Source organism: Lagenorhynchus albirostris, chromosome 7 (genome assembly GCF_949774975.1).
Source record: "Lagenorhynchus albirostris chromosome 7, mLagAlb1.1, whole genome shotgun sequence".
NCBI classification, from domain to species: domain Eukaryota; kingdom Metazoa; phylum Chordata; class Mammalia; order Artiodactyla; family Delphinidae; genus Lagenorhynchus; species Lagenorhynchus albirostris.
Window position 1 is genome coordinate 43257296 of NC_083101.1, and position 24661 is coordinate 43281956.

The 24661-nt window shown below is 43.2% G+C and overlaps 1 protein-coding gene and 1 pseudogene across 1 annotated transcript in view; one reads left to right on the forward strand and one right to left on the reverse strand.

Moving 5' to 3' along the window:
- Window positions 1–12765: 12765 nt before the first annotated feature.
- The window catches only part of PRUNE2 (prune homolog 2 with BCH domain), a 269696-nt gene continuing 257800 nt past the window's right edge, over window positions 12766–24661 (forward strand). Inside the window, exon 1 of the mRNA XM_060154956.1 lies at window positions 12766–12913. Coding sequence (XP_060010939.1) covers window positions 12878–12913 — 36 coding nt within the window. The 5' untranslated portion in view covers window positions 12766–12877. The remainder of the gene's footprint in view (window positions 12914–24661) is intronic.
- LOC132523086 (small ribosomal subunit protein eS4-like) lies at window positions 19953–20737 on the reverse strand (annotated as a pseudogene).

The following is a 24661-nucleotide window of genomic DNA, read 5'->3' on the forward strand; positions in this document are numbered from 1 at the left end:
CCCCCGTCTCTGCCAGTGAAGGGGTTTCCTAGTGTGTGGAAACTTCCTCCTTCACAGCTCCCTTCCTGAGGTGCAGGTCCCGACCCTATTCTTTTGTCTCTTTTTTCTTTTTTCTTTTGCCCTACCCAGGTACGTGGGGGAGTTTCTTGACTTTTCGGAGGTCTGAGGTCTTCTGCCAGCGTTCAGTGGGTGTTCTGTAGGAGTTGTTCCACATATAGATGTATTTCTGATGTATTTGTGGGGAGGAAGGTGATCTCCACGTGTTACTCCTCTGCCATCTTGAAGGTCCTCTCCTCTTCATTTGTCTTTTTATTTGTTCATCATTCATCCATTTAGCAAACACTTACTGAGCACTTACTATGTTCCAGGAGCATGCTAGGCTACTTCCTTCCCAAGTGCATTGTTGGCACCTTCTGTGCCTATCTGTCCCCTGCACTGGGTTCCGTGTTCAGTGGAGTTGCATGTGTCAAGTCAGTCACTAAGATTACAGTCAAGTACAGTTCAAATTACCCTAAAAAACTCCTTAAGACATCTATGAAGTACACTCACATGGTTCTCTTTATGTCTGAATAAATGGTTCAGACACAGCAAGCAATCACAGGAGGAAGAATGGAGCACATCCTAGGATGATTAACTTTCTTCCTCTAACATTATTTCAATTATTTTAGACGCATCTAGGTTTGGGTCCAAGTTTGATTACAGGTCTGGGTTTGGGTCCAAGTTTGATTACTCCTTTCTGTGTGAAACAGAAAATTCCACAAGAGAGTTATGAAAGCTTCAAAAGGCTGTGTTGCCTCATGTTTATTTTAATGGTGCCTCATAAAGGAAGCACCAGTCAGGTATCCCCCAAAGCATAGAAAACAGTTTAAATCTTTGCTGAAATCGCGTGAAGATGTACCACAGACGAAGTCCGTACATCCCTTTTCCAATATTTCATACATCCCATATGGCAGTTAACTAAAGTACCCACTTTTCAACCCTTAAAATTCTGCAAATTCTCCCAAAATTGTCTGCACTTTGACTCTTCTCTCCCCTTCCTCTGGGTTTCCTGATCTCAACTTCCTGTCCTTGTAAATGTCCATCAGTGAAACAGTTTTAGCTTTTTTCAGTTCTCTTGACCACTTTTTCCCCCCAGTCAGATCCACAACGCACAAAGCAAACCTACACAGAAAATTCTGGGGTTAAGTGGGATTTGAACCCAGTAGTCTGATTTTGTTACTTCCTAGCTATGTGATCGTGGACAAGTCATCCTTAACTCTCTGATCCTTTTTTTTTTTTCCCTCTCTCTCTCACTTAATTTGTAAAGTAAAGCCAATAATACCAACCTGGTAAAGATGATTTGAAAATTAAGTAAAATAAAATAATATATTTTCAGATTCCTACCACAGTGCTGGCCTGTCTTAGGCAATCAAGAATATGCTAGTCTTCTTGCTTGTTTCTCAATGGATAGACCTCTGTGAAGAGGCAAATCGTAATGAAAGGCTGCTTGATCAATGTGGAATCAGATCTCATGAATGAAAGCTCTGAAGGCACCATGTTAATAGTTGACAAATCCATGCTACCACTAGACGGGCATGTTTTGCAATGGCAACTACAGGCCAGGGGTCCACTTCCCACCAAGAATTGGTTTTTGAATGAATTCTCAAAATAAAGGAAGAATGTTCAAATAGTAGACCACCAAGAAATTTCCAATGTCTGCTACATTGGATCATTTTGATTTGGTCTTTTGGGTGTCTTTCTATAGTTTCTATTCTGTGAAATTAGGAGTTATTACTCTGACTGTTAGTAAATTTCACATGGCTGGAATATGCCCCATTAGTACAATGTATTTGAGCATTACTAATGCCATAGTATAGCATTAGAAATATTTAGTCAGTTAATGCATTTTAGATTTATTTTACTTCCATGTTGGCTTTACCTTCAAAATATATTATTACTATTATTATTGTTGTTGTTGTTATTTTATCTTCCTTTTCTCCTTTCCCATTGCTACATCTCTTGATCTAAACCGTCACCATCTTTTGTGTAGATGACAGACTAGATCACTAAGAGATCTGTAACTCTTCCTCCCTACACAGCAGGATTGCCCTCCACTTAGCAGTTGGAGTGGTCTTTATAAAAACACACATGAGGCCATGTTACTCCTTTGATGGTTATCCACCATGATTTTATCTGGAATAAAAGTCTAACATCCTATCATGACCTCCAGGGCCCTAATGAAGTGGTCTTGTCCCTCTATCCAAGCATATCTCTTGTTTCTCCCTTGATGCTGGGTGTTGCAGCCAGGCTGGCCTTACATCTGCTAGCACATTTGCCCTCACGTTCCCTCTGCCAAGAGTGCCTTCTTTCCCTCTTGACGTGGAGGCTTCTTGTCATTCGGGTCTCAGTAGAAACTCCTTGGCCACTTAATCTTGTGTAGGCCTGGGCCTCCCCCAATCATAATCGTGTCATTCTGCTTTTCCTTCATACCATACACTACCCTCTGATAATTTGAATTGATTGTTTGTTTATGTAATTGTCTATTGTCTCTCTTCCTGCAACTGAAGTCTCCACAAGACCACATGCCTGTATGTATCTCCAATGCCTAGAATAGTGCCCGGAACATAATAGGAGCTCAATAAACATTATCCCTATATACAGGGATTTACCATGGACATGTGTGTGAAAACCAAACAAATCCTTGATTCCTTTCCCCTCCTTCTAGGTGTCTTTTCCTCATTTGGAATTGTCCCTTTCCAGAGCTGCCTGGATCTCTGTGTCATTACTAGGCTTCCTTATCACAAAGGGAAAGAATCCAGGTTTCCTGCATTCTCCTCCTTCCCCAGTCAGTTTTTTCTCTCCAGGCTTCTTCTATGTGTGCCAAGTTCAACTATCTGCCTCAATATTAATTATTCAGTGTTGAATGGGCATATTTGCATACACAAATATTTGAGGAATTGCAATGGCAATTAACAGATACATATTTGAGATTATTTAAAAGTATCTTTGTGTCTTCTGTTTTCTTTACTTCAATGGCCCAGTAGTAATTCTGTTTTTAGTGATTCTGTGTTTCTCCATCCATCCCATGTTGAGATCTACGCTAACCTGAGTCAGAGTTCTGGAAGATATTGTCTTAGAATACAATTGAAAACCACCGTTTCAATCCGTTTACAGAACCTAGTAAAAAATTTCAAAAGTACCTGCATGTCAGAAAGAGAAAGACAAATACCGTATCCTAACACATATATATGGAATTTAAGAAAAAAAAATGTCATGAAGAACCTAGGAGCAAGACAGGAATAAAGATACAGACCTACTAGAGAATGGACTTGAGGTTATGGGGAGGGGGAAGGGTAAGCTGTGACAAAGCGAGAGAGAGGCATGGACATATATACACTACCAAACGTAAAATAGATAGCTAGTGGGAAGCAGCTGCATAGCACAGGGAGATCAGCTCGGTGCTTTGTGACCACCTAAAGGGGTGGGATAGGGAGGGTGGGAGGGAGGGAGATGCAAGAGGGAAGAGATATGGGAACATATGTATATGTATAACTGATTCACTTTGTTATAAAGCAGAAATTAACACACCATTGTAAAGCAATTATACTCCAAAAAAAAAAAAAAGTACCTGCATTTCTTCCTATTTCTACCTGGTTGATGAGCCTCTGTTCTTTAATGCTTCAGCTGGAGAGAAACTGATCAACAATTATTATTATAATTATGTAAGGACCTACTATAGAAAGGGCACTGTGCTGGATGCAGAGGGGGAATACAGAGAGGATTAAGACCAAAGCCCTGTCCTCTGGAGGCTTACAGTCCCACAGTAGGCAGGAGATGTGGAGACTAACACCTTTAAGTTGGCATTTGGAGGATGACACAGCATTTAACATAAAACATTTGCCATCCCCCAAAGCTGCCAATTGCGATTGGTTTTGGTGATTTCCATGACATTTTCCAAAAAACAATGACTACCCTCTTGTGGTTTGCACATAAATAAATTTTTTTCAACTGACTACACTCCTGGGGGAAAATGGAACTATATCAATTTATTGTTAAATGAGCAAATGACCAAATTAAGTTCTTATTGCAGTTTCGGAGTGATAATAGAGCAGGCTTGCCCCAGCTGCTGACTCCACATTCTAAAACTGATTTTAGAAATTTTTCCCCCTTCATTCACAGAAAGTAAAGTGTTGGGGGGAAGGGAATGGGACAAGGAATCCAGAATCCAGAAAAGGTAGAATATATGTTCCTAACTGCAATTTATGAGCTAAGTGTAGTGGAATATTCCCATGAATCCTTGAGAGGAGGCAGAGCACTTAGGTGGCAGCATTTCCCAACGGTGCTTAATTGCCAGTGGTGTAACCTAGGGAGTGAGTGAAGGAGACCTTGACAGAGTGTCTGTTGGGAAACAAGTCCTTTGCTGTGGTGCCCAGGCTGAAGAAAATACAAGCAAGAAGTCAAATTCTGCAGCTGGGCACTAAGACTCATGTTAATGGGATTAAGTTTTCTTCTTCCTTTCCTTTTGGAACTCCAATGGTCTTATGATGCAGAGATTTAGAGTAGGGAAATGCAGAGTGAATAACTTTTTTTTTTTTTTTTGGCTGCATGCGGATTTTCTCTAGCTGCGGCGAGTGGGGGCTACTCTTCGTTGCAGTGCGTGGGCTTCTCATTGCGGTGGCTTCTCTTGTTGTGGAGCACGGGCTCTAGGTGCGTGGGCTTCAGTAGTTGTGGCACGTGGGCTCAGTAGTTGTGGCTCACAGACTCTAGAGCACAGGCTCCGTAGTTGTGGCACATGGGCTCAGTTGCTCCATGGAATGTGGGATCTTCCCAGACCAGGGCTCAAACCCGTGTCCCCTGCATTGGCAGGCGGATTCTTAACCACTGTGCCACCAGGTAAGTCCCACTAACTCATTTTTAGTGAGCAGAGGAGCAATCGAAAGAGTAGCAGATGAGTACTTATTTCTTGTCCAGGCTCCATGTTAGTTTTCTCAGGTGTGCAGCAATGGACTGCCAGTGATATACGGTAGCTCAATACCTGGGCTCTGGATGTTGTCATTTGAGTTGGAATCCTGGTTTGGCCACTTACAACTTGGATGATTTTAAACAAATTACATCTTTATACAACAGTTTGCACATCTTTAAAATGAGTATAATAATAGTTCCTACATTATAGATTTGTTTTTTTAATTTTTATTTTATATTGGAATATAATTGTGTAACAATGTTGTGTTAGTTTCAGGTGTATAGCAAAGTGATTCAGTTATATATATACATGTATCTATTCTTTTCCAAAATCTTTTCCCATTTAGGTTATTACACAATTTTTTTTTTTTTTTGTGGTACGCGGGCCTCTCACTGTCTCACTGTTGTGGCCTCTCCCGTTGCGGAGCACAGGCTCCGGACGCGCAGGCTCAGCGGCCATGGCTCACGGGCCCAGCCGCTCCGTGGCATGTGGGATCTTCACGGATCGGGGCATGAACCCGTGTCCCCTGCATCGGCAGGCGGACTCTCAAACACTGCGCCACCAGGGAAGCCTGGTTATTACATAATATTGAGCAGTGTTCTCTGTGCTATACAGTAGGTCCTCGTTAGTTATCTATTTTAAATATAGCAGTGTGTATATGTCAATCCTAAATTCTCAATCTATCCCTCCCCCAACCCTTCCCCCCGACCCCGTAACCATAAGTTCATTCTCTTAAGTCTGTGAGTCTGTTTCTGTTTTGTAAATAAGTTCATTTGTATCATTTTGTTTTAGATTCCTCATATAAGTGATATCATATGATATTCGTCTTTCTTCTTTCTCTGTCTGACTTACTTCACTTAGTATGATAATCTCCAGGTACAACCATGTTGCTGCAAATAGCATTATTTCATTCTTTTTAATAGCTGAGTAGTATTCCATTGTATGTATGTGCCACATCTTCTTTATCCGTTCCTCTGTTGATGGACATTTAGGTTGCTTCCATGTCCTGGCTATTGTAAACTGTGCTGCAATGAACATTGGGATACATTTGTTAATGAAGAGTAAATGCTATTAGTATAAGATTAAAGTGATACTTCATGCTCGTAAACATTGGCCTTCTTAATGAAAAGGGTTTGGAATTTTAAAAACCTTTTATTTTTTTATATTCCCTATGTTATACAGTAAGGTTTGGAAATTTTAATTCAGTGTCTGGATTTCTTTGGATGTGTTGATAAACAATGTGGGCCTCAGTTTTGCTATCTCTAAAATGGAGTCAGCTGTAGTCTCTGTTGTTCTGGACCTTGTAGGTTGTTGCAAGGATGAGAGATCGTGTGGGTAGACGCTCAAGACTTGGAAATGATTAATATTCACTCCCCTTGCCAAATACCTTCCCAGTGGAAATGCATGATCCGTCGTGCCCAAGTTAAAATTATATTGTAACTCTGAAACATGAAGTGTTGTTTTGAATCGAACTGAGATATCTTCCTGCGGGAGAAAAGTGTGTAAAGCTTGAACCACCTGCCTTGAATAGTGTGGTTTGAGAAGCAGCAGTGACCTGAAGACCATCACCCCTCATCTTTCAGCAGGCTACAGATCCAAAAGCTCAGCCACTGCCTCATTATCCTGATGACTCATAGAGCCAGAGTACTTTCCCTCTCCTCTGCTGTCCTTCTAAATTAAATTCATTGTTCTACAAGATGTCTGCAGTTCCCAGAAATGACGCAGGCGGTATGTGCCCTATTCAAAGCCCGGACATTTGACTCTCAGGACGTTCTCCCAAGAGATCTGGGTGCTGCCACTTGCTACTATGCCTCTGACAATTCCAGTAACCCCTCTTCTTCCTTAACGGAAGCTCAGAGAGGACTAAGGATATATGGACTTCTTTTTTAAAAAAAAGTCTTGCGAAGCCTACCTTAAAAATTTGGAAATCCTTGCCAAAATACATAAGAAAAAAAGTCAATTCCTTTGATATTATTTGACCAAATGGGTAGCATTTGACCCGTTAGAGAGTGAAAAACAGGCATTTTACAGTAGCTTAAAAGCTAAATGAGAGGCTCTAGTTAACACATATTAATTAACCAGTTAACACACATCAATCCTTCTGCAGTCTCTCTCCTTGAAACAGGCTGGAAAAGCTTTTAAATGTTGTCAAAATGGGAGGCACAGTTTCTTGAACATCTTTTGTCACATGAAATCATTTCAAAGCAGCCAACATAATACATCTGCTCAGAGAACACACCTGTTGGAAGTATGGTTGGTCGGTAGGGAAGCTATCCTGGAAACGTGCCCAAATAGTGAGTCAGCAGTTGCCATTTCAGTCACATCCCATTTTTAAAAGGGTGACGTTTGTCAGGTAATTTTTGTTTTGAACCAAACAAAAAGATTGCCTCGTTATTCTCCTTTTGCATTGTTAACATTTTCCAATATATGTACAGATGTTACTATCTGGCTTTTTCTGTCCATCCTGTAAAGTAACTAGGGCAGGTGTTATTTTCCCTATTTCACAGATGAGGACATTGATGATCAGAGGGGTCAGTGAACTTGACCAAAAGCACACAGCCAGCATGCGGAGCTGGCTCTACAAGGAAGACTTCCGATGCCCTCACTGTGGCACTGACTGCGACCAGAGCCCCTTGAGGCGGATGCAGGGCTGCAGTGAGAGCCTGTCAAGGGAAGACCCAGTTCTCTGCGGGGCAGGGAGTGGTGACTCAGGAGTATTAAAACACGTAAACTTTGCTGTAAGGACCTCACATTTCATCAGTGAGTAGCGCAGGCAGATGCCTTATTGCAGAGAAATATCACTATACCTGGAGCATCTGCAGTGCCTTTCTCTGAAATAGACATCTCACTGTACGAAGCTCAGGTTTCCAAAGGAATGTAACCTTTAGAAGGTGTTTCTTGATGTAGGATAGATACAGATTATAATATAATCTATTATATTTATATAATATATAATAAATATACATAGTAAAATATAAAATACATTATATTTATATAATATAATATATGAATTTCACATTTTTAGTGACTGCTGATCCGTCCACAATTAATCCCTCTTTTTGAGTTCTCTTCATGGAGACCCTTGTCTCCACTTCAAGATAGTGCATGAAGTTTCTTCTTTTTTTTTTAACATCTTTATAGGAGTATAACTGCTTTACAATGGTGTGTTAGTTTCTGCTTTATAACAAAGTGAATCAGCTATACATATACATATATCCCCATATCTCCTCCCTCTTGCATCTCCCTCCCACTCTCCCTATCCCACCCCTCTAGGTGGTCACAAAGCACCGAGCTGATCTCCCTGTGCTATGCAGCTGCTTCCCACTAGCTATCTATTTTACATTTGGTAGTATATTTTGATAGACGCTTTGTAAAGACTAATGGAAGCTACAGGCCAGGAATTGGGCACTTTGTGTGTATTACTGCATTTAACTTTCACAACAGTCCTATTTTGTATCTATTTTGTAGATGAAGACACTGAAGCTTAGAAAGGATAACTTGCCCAAAGTTACGTATGCTGTAAATGGCCAGGTGTTCTGGTTATCTATTGCTGCATAACACATTACCCAGAAATTTTATGACTTATAATAACAATTGTTTTATTATATCCCATAATTTTGTGGGTCAGGAATTTGGACAGGGCTTAACAGAGAGAGCTTAACTCTGTTCCATGTGGTGTTGGCTGGTCGGCTTGACGGGGGCTAGAGAAGCTGTTTCCAAGATGGCTGACTACATGACTGGCAACTGGGCTGTTAGCCAGGGTCATCAGTTCTTCTCCATGTGGGCTTCTCCACATGGCTGCTGTGTGGCTAGGTTCCAAGAGTGTGTATTCCATAAGACAGGAAGTGGAAGCTGTCAGTCTCTTAAAGCCCGGTCCTAGAAACTGTCCTGGTGACACTTCTGCTGTATTTTATTGCTCAGAAAGTCATGGAGCTCTCCAAGATTCAAGGAGAGGGAACATAGACCCAACTTCTTACTGGAAGAAGTGTCAAAGAATTTGCCTCCATGTTTAATCTACCACAGCAAGGATGAGAATCCAGACTGTAGTCACTAGCCCACATTCTATCTCAACTGGTACAATACCATATGTTTCCCAATCATTGAAGTTATCTCTTTGTATTATAGTGACTAGACCATGGGCTCCTTGAGGGCAGGGATCTTGCCTATACATTTTGGGTTGGGCATAATGTCTACCTGAGCATAGGTAATGATCCATAAATGCTGAAGGAATGAACGATGGAGAGCTGAGTTTCAGTTCCTGGATCTGCTTCTAAGCAGCTCTGTTAGCCCAAGAGGATATTGAACTACTCTGGGCCTTGGCTACCTGTTCAGTAAAATAAGGGGATGGGATTAGATGATCCTTAAAGTCTTCCTTTTCCCAGCACTACCACTGTATCAGTCTGCTTGTGCTGCTATAACAAAATACCATAAACTGGGCAGCTTAAACAACAGATGGTTATCTTTTACAGTTCTGGAGGCTGGGAACCCCAATATCAAGATGCTGTTCCATGTGGTTCCTGGTGAGAGCCCTCTTCTAGGCTTGTGGGTGGTCACTTCTTGCTGTATCTTCACATGGTGGAGAGAGAGAGAGGGAGAGAGCGAGCACTGTGGTCTCTTTCTCTTCTTATAAGGACACTAATCCCATCAAGGAGGCACTATTCTCATGACCTCGTCTGAACCTAATTGCCTCCCAAAGGCCCCACCTCTTAGTACCGTCACATTGGGGGTTAAAGCTTCAATATGTGAAAAGCACACAGTCCATAACAACCATCCTACTAATCTACTCAGATAATTAATTTCAAAATGAATAATACTCAGATACAGGTCTCAAATGAGAGGAATCTAGAAGTCAAGAAATCTGAGAGTAAAAAGAAAAGAGTAGAGGAAATGGGATTGTTCTGCAGACAAGTGTGAAGGCCTCTAGAGAGAAGGGGAGTGGGTTTTAGGCTCAGATCTGATACTTGAGTTACAATGATGACACTTGGAACAGAAAGGAAGAAAGTTGGAGGAGGTCTTTTCAAAGGTTGAAGACACTGGACTCGGGAACTATTTGGCCACAAGGGGTAGGAGAAAGTTATAAGTCAAAGTGGCCTCCAGTACTGGGTGACTGGAGGAATGCAAATTTATCTAACCGGCAGTAGTTCCCAACTTTGACTACACAGAGAATTACCTGATGAGCTTTTTAAAAATATTAATGCCTGGGTCCCTCTCAAAACCACTCAGATCAGAATTTCTGGAGATGGGCTGGAGCATCAAGATTTTTTCAAAGCGCCTCAGATGGTTCCATTGTGCAGCCAGGGTGGATGACTTCTAATTTAGAGTTAAAGGCACTAGATTTCTGGATGCTGTGGAATGATAAGAAACTGAGGATCAAAGGCTGATAACCACCAAATAATTGGGAGAATTGGTTTATGGTATGTAGAATAATGGCTTCCCAAAGATGTCTACATCCTAATCCTCAGAACTGTAAGACAATAAATTCGTGTTGCTTTGAGTTTGTGGTAATTTGTTACACTAGCCTCGAGAAACGAATACAAGTGGTCAGTTCAGGAAGGTTTCCTGGAGGAGGTAAATCTTGATAAACTTTTGCAGAAACGTTGTTGGTGGAGCAAAACTCAGGGAGATAGATGCTGGAGTTTGAATCCATCAGAAGAAAAATTTAAGAAAACTCAAGGCTGTATAATACCTACCCCAAATGTTTAAAATAAAATTTCAGAGGAATTTAGTGATTGTCATTAAATTCCCCAATGGAGTCAGAGGCAAAGAATTCTTGGGAATTTTTCTTGGTAATGTTACTTGAATTGTAATCAACTTCACAGATTTAAAGGCTGACAAAACAATTGTTTTACCTGGATGGTTTAAAATTACTTAAGTCATCAAAGAAAGCAGAGAGAATCTGCAGTTTCCATACAGCCTGAATGTAAATCAGAGCTTAACATTCCACTCACTCCCTCTTAATCAGATCTGTTGACTGCACTGATTTCTTTTTATTGGGTCCTCCTGAATAAAAAACAGTTGGATAATCACACACACACAGAATGAGAGAAAGGGAGAGTAAGAGTGAGCGAGCGAGCGAGCGAGAGAGAGAGAGAGAGAGAGAGAGAGAGAGAGAGAGAGAGAGGAACCTTTCATATGTACATTTATTCATTAAGATATGTTTATTGCAATTTATGTATGACATGAGCCTCGTTAGGGATACATCAATGAATGAGATAGGCAAGGTCCTTGTTCTCGTGGAGCACACAGCCTGGTGGAAAACACAGACAAAGAAGCAATTTATAGTAGAGTAGACAATATAGGTTGCTATGAGAGAACATGGAAGGGACAACCGACTCAGTCTGGGAGTGGAAAGGGAGGAGTGGGTCAGGGGAGGCTTCCTGGAGGAAGATAACTTCTAAGCAGCATAAGCAAACCCTGGAAGACAGTTAAGAGTGGAAATTCTCGGGCCCATTAAACAGACCTATTAAGCCTGAAATTCCCTGAGTGAGGCACAAAAAATCTGTGCTTCAGTACATCTCTGGCTGGTTCATATACACGCTAAAATTTGAGAACCAGAGGATCATACCTGCGCTGCACGTTGGCATCACTTGGAGCACTTTTACACCAGGCTGATGCTGTGGTCCCACTCTTAGAGCTGCTGATTCAGTTGGTCTGGAATAGAGCCTGGGAAGCAGTATTTTTTAAAGCCCTGCATGATTATAATGTGATTTTAAAGTGCAGTTGGGGTTGAGATCACTTCTCTAAGCCGATCGCTGAAGCATGAGTTAGCCAGGCAGTGTGGCTGGTGAGAGGGCAGGAAGGGTATTACAGGCAGATGTGCCAAGGCCCGGATGTATCTGGGGCCCTGGTAAGCCTAGAGAGGACACACAACAAAATTCTGTGGCTTTAAATAAGGCTCATAGCTGTAAGTTTAAGTATTTATTGCATTACTTCTTAAACATTAATGTACACAGAAATGATCTGAGGATCCTGTAAAAACACAGACCCTTATGCTGGAGGAAGGTTCTATAGCCCTCGCCGTTCCTGAGCATACATGTCAGAGTGGATGGGGACTGCAGAAGGGTGTATGTATCCATAGCTCTAGGGCCAACACAAGGGAACCCAGCTGAGGTGAACTGCAGAGGTCTGTTACTGGGCAGGTATGTTTTGAGGGCAAGGAGGAAAGATGCAGCCTACCACAACCTCCTAGCCTGCTCTTCGGATTATTCTCCATCAAGGTCGTACTGCTTTTAGCTCAGCAGTAACCCCCTCCACCTCTCAATCTAGCTGAGTGCATCCCCTGGCCAGGCTAGCAGAGCCAGCTCATTAAGTGACCCCTGGAGCCCTCTGTAACCTGCCAGCCAGCCAGGGAGGCGCTGGCCGAGAAGGGAGGCTCTCGGGGCGGGGGTGGGGGTGGGGGGCTCTCTCGTCCTCTTTCCACTTCCCCTGGCTGACAGCGGCTGTGCCTGCGGCAGAGCCTCCCTCTGCAGCAGCCCCTTGCACTTGGCTCGCACTTCTGGGCGCTGTCCATGGTTGCAGCATCTTTCGGCGCGCCACGTCAGGAGGCCGCAGCGGGGCCCTGCGATTGGCGGAGGAGCCCCTCGCCATCCGCCAACACCCCCGCCCCCGAGACTCGGCCCAGAGCTCCGGCCCCGCAGGCGCGTGCCAGCCAGCGTGCGGGGCGCGCCCTGGGGCTCCCGGGCGTCACACCCACTTTCCTTATTAGGGCAGAGTCAGGCGCCCCGAGCCGGCAGCCGGGCGCCGGGTGGGGCGGGAGCCCTGCGAGACGACAGACGAGGGCGCAGCCACAACCTCAGCCGCTTCCGAGCGGTAGGAGGGAGCAGCCGGTCGCTGCGTCCGGGCCGGCCCCTGTCCGGGGACCCGGCACGTCTCGCCCCGGAGGAGATAGTCCTCCGCGCTCTCCGGGTACCTCTGGTCCAAACCACTCGGAACGACATGGAAGAATTTTTGCAACGCGCCAAGTCTAAACTGGTAAGTTGGGGGAGCAAGGCTGTGTGTGTTGGTGCGCGCGCGCGTGCACGCGCGCGTTGATGAAAAAGAAAGGACATTGCAGCAGAGGAGGAAGAAACAACTTTGCCACTTAGTTGTCAGGGTGTACGGACTGTCCCCTGGAAAGAATCTCGGGAACTCTGGGGTTTGCAGCGGGCAGTCTGTCTCCATAATCCTCCCTCATAGCCAAAGTGCCGGGCTGGGGGTAGTCGTGACTCGGCTGAAGTTGGGTGCTGTGTGTCCAGCTTTGGTTCCTTTGGCTTGAGGTTGGAGAGAGGCAGATCCAGCCAAATCTACAATTTGCTCCTGGAGGCTAGAGGATAAATGGGTGTGGTCCTTGAGAAAAAGAGCCCAGACTTCTGCAGATGCGGTACGTGTAAGTGTAAAAGGAGAAGAAACCGTACTTTAGCTGGAGGGCGTGGCAAAACGTAAGTGAGGAAGTAATAATGCCGACTAGGAGTAACGTGTGAGAATGCGCAGTTTACCCGAGCATCCCTCGCGCGGAGCTTGCTCCAGTGCGGGAGTTAGGGATATTCCAGTGCGAATCGAGTCTCTCCGGTCCCTGTTCAGAACTGCAACTTGGGGCAGAGGCAGAACGGGAGAACCCCAACTGTCGCTGGTGGTGTGAGGCTTGCCAGACCATTGTTCTCCTGGGAAGAGACCAGCATGTTGGCTGGCTCTAACTGTACTGTTGTTCAAAGAGTGAAGGGTAATTTCACTGTGTCTATCAACAGTTGCTATACATTCTGGAACAACATTCTAGCAGTTTCCTAATTCCGAATTGTTTTGGTTCTCCAGCATTGCAGTAATGAACGTAAGGGAAATGTTTCTCTTTTGGCCCTTAAAACAAAGCTTTTGCCCATTTGGAAGCAATATCTTTAATGAACAGGGAAAGCACCTTGTACAGGCCTGGCATAGGAGGAGATGCATAATTTATGTTGCCTTTAACCTTTAAACCTTCATAAAAGCCAAAATATAAAGTCTGCATTAAGATGACGTCTTAATCACAAGGCAGACTATTTGCAGGTTATTACTGTCATTCATTTACCCTCACACTACAAAGGGCGTGAAGACAGATGTGTGATTCTTAAAAAGATTTTACTGTAAGTATCTTTAAAAAGACCATTAAAGTTGATTAATGCTAATATAAGTACTTTGTTTTCTACCTTAAGCCTCCCAGAGAGTTGATAGTCTGTGGGGATTTCAGAATTGAGGTTTGTGATCGTTTCTGTGTTTACTGCTGACCCTCTTACAGGTTAACTTGAGCACACGAAGGAGAAAACTGATTGAAGAAATCACTTGCATTTCTGATAGTATAAGTATGCTCTTTGTTACTTACCTAACACTGAGTGAGAAATAATCAGAAAAGGTCAATTTTGGCAATTCATTGTTTCGTGGGTGAAAATAAATAGCAATCTGCGATCACGCAGTTGTAGACTGCACCTGTGTTCCACTCCCATAACATTTATTTTAATAATAAACATTTAGACGGTGGGGTTTGATGTGAGCAAGAGGTTTGTCTCATTTCTGAAGAGCAACTGCTGTGACGGAGAAATTCCCTATTTCAGAGAAATCAGTTGAAAGTAATGAGTAAGTTTATTTACCGAGTTCCTTCATTAGGCGAGCAATTACTCTACATTATTAAAAGAGTGACAGGAAAAAGAAGTGGTTGAAATACTATTCCCAGCTTCCTGCTTTAGCCAGAAGAACAATTACTGCTAATTTTAATTTTTTTCTTAGGATAGGTTTCTTGTTAGAGATCACAATTATCCTTTCATATTCAGCCACAGTAAAGGTGGTTTGGTCACTTTTAGTGTCACATTTCCCCTGATAAATTACATTTTCTAGGTAAATAAAAATTTTACTTAATATGCAACATTCAACTATAGTAGTAGGTAAACCTTTTACTTTAGAGGATATATACCCTTTGTTTAGGAGAAAAATATTAAGTCAATAATTATGGCACTCATTTGTGAGAAGCTTATCCGTAATAAAATGGTAGGATTTTAAAAAATTAGACTAATCCTTTGGAAAACATTTTAGGGAGAAGAAAATTATCATGCTGGTTTTCACTTATGCTTTATTAGACCAGAATTAGATAGAATTTAGGTGTTATGTTTAAGCTGTTTTCCATCAGAAGTTGACATAGATTTATCTATATGACACCTAAAAAAAGTCTAATGGGCAGGTTTTTGTCTACCTACTTGAATTCTTGCTTTGATATTCTGTAGATATGATACATGTCTTTTAATGGTTTGGAATAGCCATTGTCCCTTCCAAAGTCTTAATGGTACCAAACCAAACTTGGGTCCTCTTGCCTGCATGCAGTAAAGCCAAACTACTGACACTGGGTTGCGGTGAAGGAAAATGCAGCATTTATTGCAGGTGCCAAGCAAGAAGTCCAAGTAGTTAGTGCTCAGAAGGCCTGAACTCCCCAGTGGCTTTTAGGGCAAGGTTTTAAAAGACAGGGTGAGGGAGAGGGGTTGTGGGGTACGTGATCAACTCATGAACATTCTTCTGATTGGTTGGTGGTGAGGTAATTGGGAGTCAGCATCATCAACCTTCTGATTCCAACTGGTCTGGGCTCTATGTGCTTGTGGGCCGCATACAGTTAACTTCTTCCACCTGGTGGCAGTTTCATTATCTGCAAAGAGCTCAAAGGATATGGCTCAGAATATTATCTATAGCCCTTGAAGAGGAACTAAAAGTCCTTGACTTTGTTTAATGGCTAAACTATGATTATTTTGTCTTGCTTGACTGTTTTCCTTTTTTCCTGCATTTTCTCACTTCTCTCATTAAATTTACTCTTTGGAACTCAGGGAAGGCCTAGGAGGCTAAAGTTTTTTTTACAGACAGGAAAAAGGTGGAGGACAAGGTGGGAGAGGAGTCTGTTCCAGGAAGGCCTCATAGGGTCCTGCTCCGTTACATTAACATAACCTTGTCATTGGAATTAGCTAATTTCAATAGACCAAAGGAATTTTAACTTGTAAAATGAAACTGCTATTAGCCAATAATAGCATCTCCAATAATCACAACTTTGGAGAAATTGTTTGTATGCCCTTTCTTCCGACTAGGAGCATTTATTATTCATCTGTCATTGTGAGGAGAGAAGCTCTGCTCTTCTAGGCCAGGCCCTTGGGTTGAGCAGAAACCTTTGAAGGAGAAGGGATGTTTTTCATTTTTAATCAGGTAGTTTGGAGCTTAATTCTATTGAAATTGAGAGAGTGGTCTCTTAATTCTCTTTTTCACCCCAGTTCTGCTGGTCCTTAAACTGATGCAGATTCACTTACTTAATCTCATCTGGCTTTTCCTTAAATCTCCCCTTCTGATATCCACCCTTCATTCCCGAGAGTATGTGGCATTTATCAGAAATGGCAAAAGTAAACCTCAAGTGTGGCCTTGGATCACCACCTCCTGGATCTCAAATGCTTCTCAAGGGGGACTGCCTTCTGCGTGGTTAGAACAGGCTTGGGTGCCTGGAGCTTCTCTGTAAAACACCTTACCTGGAGGTGGAGGACAGCAAGGGAAATAGTCACTCCTCCCAAGCACAGCCTCCAGAAATGGTGCCTTCTTGACAAATAAGGAACTGATCCAATTATTGTTCAACGACCAAGACAGTAGAATAAACACCAGGAGAGTAAGACCGCCCCCCCCACCCCGAGGCTGTAGAGATGGTGATCAAAGGATGATGTTTGTTACCTGGGTTCCCGTCCCGTCTGATCTGTATACTCACTGCTAGAACTAGAAACGAGTGGAAACACATTTTCTTTCTCTCCTGCCAGTGCCCACCCAGCTTCCTTTTCCACCTGCCCATTTCTAGCTGGAATAGGGACAGAGATCAAATCCTATAGTTCTAGGTCCATCCTTAAATTTTAGCCATGCTTTCCATTTTTAGTTACGCCATTTCCATAGTGATGTCTTAGTCATTCTTAGTTATACTCTTTCTGTGGTAAGAGAAATTGAAGACGGGTAGGGAATGAGGGCTCCCAGCCCTAGACTGTGATTTGGGAAATGTCCTCCAGTTTCATAGTGGTCAGCTCAAAAATGTATTCAGGCCAAGACAGCCTCATGATGTCAGTAAATGGTCCAAGTTCCCATGAACTTCGGAGGAAAAAAAAAAAAAGTAAATAAGGAATTAGACCCCTGGAACTCTGGCTGGCAGGAAGCCAGGGTCCCCATACCGAGTAGACTGCCTGCCAAGCCTCTCCCATTGCCAGATCCCACCAGCTGATGCAATACAAGCAGCTGCTCAGGGGTGGGGCACCACTGCAGCCCACATGCCCTCAGAGGTGGGTCATGAGCCAGCATCGGGCATTTGTGTGGTGGGAGTGTCAGCTGCCAGTAGAAGGATACAGGGCACATCAATATCCCAGGAATGCTGTGGGGAGAGGGTCACCGTCACTGCTAGAGTCTGGGGAGTGCATCTGCCACTTGAGCAGTGACAGCTGCAGGCGAAGGGCTCCTTTCTGCAGTGGGAGTTGGTCCATATGTGGATTTCCGTAGAAGAAAAATTCTGGATGACCCTAAATGTCAACTTATACTCTGTGGTATGTAGCATAGGTATAAGGAAGCACATTCAGAACTCTAAATGAACAACCACATTAGAGTTGATAGAGGAGATGGGTTTTCCAAAAAAGAAAAACACTGCAGCATGTCTGCAGAGGAATCATTTGATTGGAAATTGAGAAATATATCCTTCCCGATTTCCTTTATAGGAACAAGGTCATGTGTATCAATAAAAAGCGTGTTTAAAATGAATGTTTCGGGCTTCCCTGGTGGCGCAGTGGTTGAGAGTCTGCCTGCCGATGCAGGGGACACGGGTTCGTGCCCCGGTCCGGGAAGATCCCACATGCCGCAAAGCGGCTGGGCCCGTGAGCCATGGCCACTGAGCCTGCGTGTCCGGAGCCTGTGCTCTGCAACGGGAGAGGCCACAACAGTGAGAGGCCCGCGTACTGCAAAAAAAAAAAAAAAAGAATGTTGGTACCTTTTAAAGGGCCATGGTGGTAAGGACTAGTAATGATGGAGATGCTGGCGGAGGAGTTTCATTTGGAAAGCTGAACTCGTTCTGATCACAGACCACAGGATCAGCTCCCTCCCCATCATAACCGAGGGCTGGTGCACTTGAGACTGTGCCTCTTGCCGGAGCATTCCCAAGCAAGAAACTCAGGAATCCAGAGTACTTCTGTGAATGTGGTTCCACCGTCTTAGGGGCTGATGAGAAAAGGACCCTTGATTGCTTTAGTCTTAGAGTCAGCTCCATTTCTCACTGCCTGAGCTTTCAGACCGAGAGCTGTGGTTTGTCCCAGCCCCCGGGCCTGTGGAGAAGAACCAGGCTTTTTCAGTGTAAATCTCAGAGGGGACTGATCTTCCTCAAAGATAAACAATTGGTCACTGCTGTTCAGACATCACCTTGGGTCTGGGAAGATGCGAGCAGGTGAGCAAGGACGCCCTTTAATCAGAAATTTGAGGAATATTTTATGTTAACTACGTAAAAAGGTGACAGCTTTGGTATAACTTGTTTATTTCTACGTAGCATTTATTTGGGCAGATATTAACAATGTTTTAGGTTTGGTGTATCAGTCTGGGGAGCTCTTGTAAGCAATAGTGGTTTGGTGATGGACGTCTCACTCTACCTTTACATCTACTCCTCCCTGGGGTACTAGGTAAGCAGACAAGGGTCAGGGATGAATACCTGGGTCTGAATGAAGGCTGCAAGAGAGGAAAGAACATCTGGGACCAGAGGGGTAAGGTGCACGGTGTTGCCTTGGTCACTGATTCTTTTTGAACCCTGAGGTTTATTGGAGAGTCGGAGTTTGGAGTCTTCTTTGAAAAGAAACTGGAGAGGGACAGGGCTGATATATTCAGGAGGCAGCATTCACATGGACTTTGATATGACTGGCACCCTCTGGGTTTGTGCAGTATGCAACCTGCACAATCATATGTGGCTGCCTGCCATGGGTCCCAGAGTAGCCTACTCAAAATCTCTGGCAACGTTCCAAATCCATTCCGCTCTGAGCTCTGTGACTTTGGGCTTTGGTTTCCAGGGAAAGGTAATCTTTCTTCTTAAGAGCTCTTGGGAGGCTAATTGGGCACTAGATTGCCCTGCAAAATCAGAGCCACAAAGGTTGGGTTAGAAAAACTAAGCTGATAATACAGCCTTGGGTTTTTATCTGAAAAATGAGATAATGATACCTACTTTGCAGGTTTGTCATAAAGCCAAAATAATGTACCTACAGCCCTCAGCACAGAACCTGGAACAATGCTGCTTCTCTCCATTTGCCCCCAAGCTGGTCCTTTCCTGCAGTTCCTTATCTCAGTGAACGGCATTATTATTCATCCAGTTTCTCCAGCTGGGAACTTTCTTTTCCTCCATCCCTTCCCCACCCACCATATCCCAGACATCACTAAGTCATCCAGATGACTGCAATGGCCAGCTAACAAGTTGGTCTCCCGCAAACCGCTCTCCCACTGCTACCAGGGAGATCATTGTGAAAGCATCTTTCACATCTGTCCCATCATTCCCTTAAATCCTTATTATCACTTTCCATTGCCCTTTGAAGAACCAACAACACTCTTAACCTGACTCTGGGATCTGACCCATCTGCTGTCCAGCTTCTGCTGGATTCTCCTCCTATCTCCCTAAGCTTGAATAACTCCTACCTCTTCTGATCAGGTTAAGGAGAAGGGAAGCCTTTTGCTGAATGACCCCTCCCACCCAGCCTCCCCAATTCATGAGTCTAAGTCAGGTTTTGGGGTGATGTTTTTAGGTCATTTACCTCAACTTGTTATTATATCTCTATTGGGCATGTTTGTTTGATTAACGAGAGTAGGGACCAGGGTCTCTGTATGGGTTTGCTCACCACTGTATCTCCAGAACCTGGTGCAGGGCCTGAAGCTCAGTAAGCAGTTTTTGTTTGTTTGCTTGTTTGTTTGTTTGTGAGGTATTTTTTGCCATTAATCGTGACACATTATCTTTAATTAAGTACAAAGACCCTTCCAATCATGTCACCTAGCGGTCATTTCACTGACTGCCCTGTTTGACTGCCAGTCTCTTGTCTCTCTCTTTAGAAATGGTAAGGCAGATGTCTTTTTCTCAGAGAAAAGAAATCCATGGTCTTTTGCCTTTGCAATAACAAAAATGTTGGAGAGTGGGGAGGCCAAGATGTTGCCGTTGGCATCTTCCACATGAACCACATCAAGAGAAGCTGGTTGTCTCTTTCTGCTGGCGATCACACCAGTTCTTCCCAAGGTAGCGCCTCTGATCACCATATACAGGTTACCAGTGTCAAACTTGTTGAAATCAGTCATCTTGCCAGATTCCAGATCAGTCTAAATGGTGTCGTTCACTTTGAAGGGGATAGGATGGTGGATGGTGCGAGCATCATGGATCACCAAATGAGGGATTCCTTTTGCGCCCACAAAGATCTTTCTTAACTTTGTACAAGCTGTACTTGGCTCCTCCAGTATCATACGATGAACAACAAAGTAACCCTTGTATCACAGATCAGATAGAAATTCTCCCCAGTCTTGCCAATGCTGCTGACCTCCTTGAAGCCAGTAGATGAGGTCTATCAGTTGGGACCTTGCCATCAACCTTAAGGAACTGCTGCATGCAGATCTTCTTTACTTCTTTTCCTGTCAGGGAATACTTAAGTCTGTTCCTTAGAAAAAGATGAGGGGGAGACACTCTTTCAGCTTGTGGGGATCACCTGATGGATGAGGAACAAACATACTGGTCAGTTTACTCAGCATTCAGTGCTTTGGAGCTGCTACATGTTTCAGGGGCTTCTTGGGACCATGAGCCATGACTGTGCTAAGCACAAAAAGAACACAGTGTTTTTAGAATGAATGAAGCCATAAGGCAAGAGGCTTGCACAATGCATGAGACATTGTAGTGGCTTAGTAAAATGAATAAGTGGATGAACAGGTGCAGACTCCTAGAGATCTGAATCTGAAGAGGGGATGGCGACCGTATAAGGGAATTCTGGTTGGTTTACTAGAAGGAGGTGAGAAACAGTAAGGTCAAGGAGTGCCATACAGACCTTTTGTATATGGTGCACACTTCATACGAAATGTTACTGTAAAATAATGAGGCTAGTTTTTACGCATGATTGCTTGGAATCTGTAAATACTGGTGGAATTAAAGCATGAATGGATTGGAGAGAGGCAGGGGAGGGAATGGGGTGCTCTGCAAAACCACATTGGGCAGATCAGCAGACAGAGTGGAACTATTAGAGCCTTAGATCCTCTGCTGTGTGGTCCAAAGGGTAAAAATTAGACTCCCCCAATCCCAGCCACTACACCAAGCTTGCCCAGCTTGTTCTGCTGCTTCTGGGCCAGTATTAATGTCATGAGAGAGATTGGGAGAGAAGATTTTCAGTCCTTGAGAGGAAAGTTGAAGACCTTCCAGACTGGCCTCATCTGTCAAATGAGAACAATAATATATTAGGGCTGTTGCAGGTATGTATGTACTAAGATAAGAATGTGTCCTCCACCCACAGTAATAAAAACATGAATAGGACCATGGTGGACAAGAGAGCCAGGAAGCCCTATTTACATTTTATAGAAACAGGGATGATTTTTAGCTCCCTTTAGTTCGAATTTGTTGATTATCTGTCTTAGCTCTAAGAAATAGATTTTTCCACTTAATACCCAAAATACTCTTGTGAGGTAGCTATTATTTCCCTTTGCAGTTGAGGAAACTGAGGTTCAGTGGGGCAAGAAGTTTGACCAAGGTTTCACCACCAGTAAAGAACAGAGCCAGACTTTGCTCCCAGATCACCTGACTCCCATTCCAGGACCCTCTGCCACATTCATGTCTTCCCACCAGATATTCTGGAACATTTAATTCTCTTTAAATAAAATGTGAGCAACTCGGCAGGTTTATGGGAGGGCTAGGTAGTGAGTTCACTTTGACCCAAGAGAGGTTCATTTCTTAGTTTTTGACTGTTTTATGTTAAAAAAAAAACCCTTGGATAACCGAGTAATCAATCACTATTACTGAGAACCTGCTGTGAGAAAAATATGGTGCTGGGCTGTCTATGATTTGGTTGAATAAATTGGGAGACTGTTTCACTGTCTACCTAGGTGAAAGAAAAATAAAACACTGATAAACTATTTGGAAGATAGGGTCTGTGACTAGTTTTAGAGTGACTGAAATATTGTGGGTATTTAGTGAATTTTTAATAATGAGAATGGCTTTTTTAAAACAGTTAGAAGTTGTTCCTTATTTGCCATCAAGGTTGTGAGTACAGCTTTTTGTTTTCCAGCTTCCTTCATTGTTTTTTCTTTGTTTGTTTTTAACAAATGACAGAGTTTTAAATGACCTACAGTAAGCTTTCTTTTGCTCTTGTTTAGATGTCTTATATTAAAAACTGATGCGTGAAAACATGTGCAAACATTATTTCGATTCAGAAACTTATTTAGATTTAGTAGTATTATGTATAAATAAGTAGTAATTAATACAGTGAAATTCTCAAAATGCATTTTTTAGCGGAAACCTTTTCTCTGTAATTTTATCATTACCATTTTCTTTATGAATAGTGTACAATTAAATGTGAGCTCCAGTTCAAATCCCAAATTCTGAATATAGTCTATAAAGCATTCTTTTTAACTCACTGTTAACAACAATTTCCGTGTGGTTACCAAACACATTCATTATCTTTTTTTTATTGAAGTATAGTTGATTTACAATGTTGCATTAGTTTCAGGTGTACAGCACAGTGATTCAGTTATATACAGTCTTCTTCAGATTCTCTTCTCTTATAGGTTATTACAAAATACTAAGTATAGTTTCCTGTGCTATACAGTAGGTCCTTATTGGTTATCTATTTTATATATAGTAGTGTGGATATATTAATCCCAAACTTCTAATTTATCTCTCCCCTCCTTTTCCCTTTGGTAACCATAAGTTTGTTTCCTATGTCCGTGGATCTATTTCTATTTTGTAAGTAAGTTTATTTGTATCTTTTTCCTTCATTGTTGTCACTCTCTTGCTGGAGACAGAAGAATTGTTTGATTGAGTGAGTGAGTCTAGATTGGGTGAGCTCAGTCCGGGTGACACAGCTGGCCAGAAGAGCTGGGATTAGGACTCAAGTTCTCTGCTGTACAGTTTCGCTTTTGCTCTCGAGTCTGCCAGCTTAGCAGTGCCTCAGAAAACTGCTGGTTATACTTGGAGACACATATAGGGGTGAAGGAACAGAGGGAGAAAGGAAAGAAGGAAGGTGGAGGTGGAATTGGAAGGGAAATAGGAGATAAGTGAAGAATAACAGGATTCAGGGGGGAGGCATGTTTGAAAAGTGGTGAGACATAGAAGGAAATCCTTCCAAAAGGTCAGAATGGAATGACTTGCAAGAGCAAGAGCTCATGTGTCTGGAGTTCACTTTATTTGGCCACATCGGCTGACCCAAGGTCTCCGGAAAACTGAAAGTTACACAAAGGCAGCTTTCCTTCAGACACCTGCAATTGAGTATTAAAAACATATCTTTGGGCTTCCCTGGTGGCACAGTGGTTGAGAGTCCACCTGCCGATGCAGGGGACACGGGTTCGTGCCCCGGTCCGAGAAGATCCCACATGCCGCGGAGTGGCTGGGCCCGTGAACCATGGCTGCTGAGCCTGTGCATCCAGAGCCTGTGGTCCACAACGGGAGAGGCCACAACAGTGAGAGGCCCGCGTACCACACAAAAAACCAAAACAAGCAAACAAAAAAACCCGTATCTTTATAATTGGTTCTTTTCTCGCAGGGAGATCCCCCAGACTCTCTTTCTGAGCCCATTGGTATGATGATACCTGTAAGTCATTTGAAGAATGCTGGGAAAGTAGCAAAGACCCACAAATGTTAGTGCTCATCGTCATCCTTATTACTTAATTTGCGCTTTGACAGAATACCCACGAGCTCGGTTTCTCAGAGTAAGGTGGTGGGAGAAATGGTTGCCAGAGGCTGTAATTGCTTATAACTTACAATAGGGGAACTGCACAAACAAAACCAAAATCAAACAAACCTTTAAGAAATGGACCCAGTTAAGAATCCGCCTGCCAATGCAAGGGACATGGGTTCAAGCCCTGGCCCCAGGAAGATCCCACATGCCGCGGAGCAACTAAGCCCGTGCGCCACAACTACTGAGCCTGTGCTCTAGAGCCCGCGAGCCACAACTACTGAGCCCATGTGCCACAACTACTGAAGCCCGCACCTAGAGCCTGTGCTCCACAACAAGAGAAGCCACGACAATGAGAAGCCTGCACATCGCAACAAACAGTAGCCCCCACTGCTCGCCGCAACTAGAGAAAGCCCGCGCACAGCAATGAAGACCCAACACAGCCAAAAATAAATAAATAAATAAATTTATAAAAAAAAAAAAAAGAAATGGACCCAGATTCTCAGCAAGTGTCATGTAGGGCAAATGCTCCTAAATACCTGCACAGCCTTTGGAGGCCATAACATCAGTGACAGAAAGTTCACAGTAATGACCCTGAATAATCAAGGAAGAAAAACTATTTAAGCTCGGTGTCTATTTAAGAGAAGGTGGGGTATGTGAGCAATTTCAGAAAATACAAAATCCAACTCAGATAATTAACAGAGAAAAAATTGAACAGAAATTGTCACACAGAGGGTAAGCTTCAGTTGTCTGGAAAAGTCCCTTGCATAGGTGACCTCATTCTTAAGCAAAGCCAGATATGCGAAATGTCATGGTTTATAGCAAGTGATCATGAGTCAGGACGGAGAGTGATGGT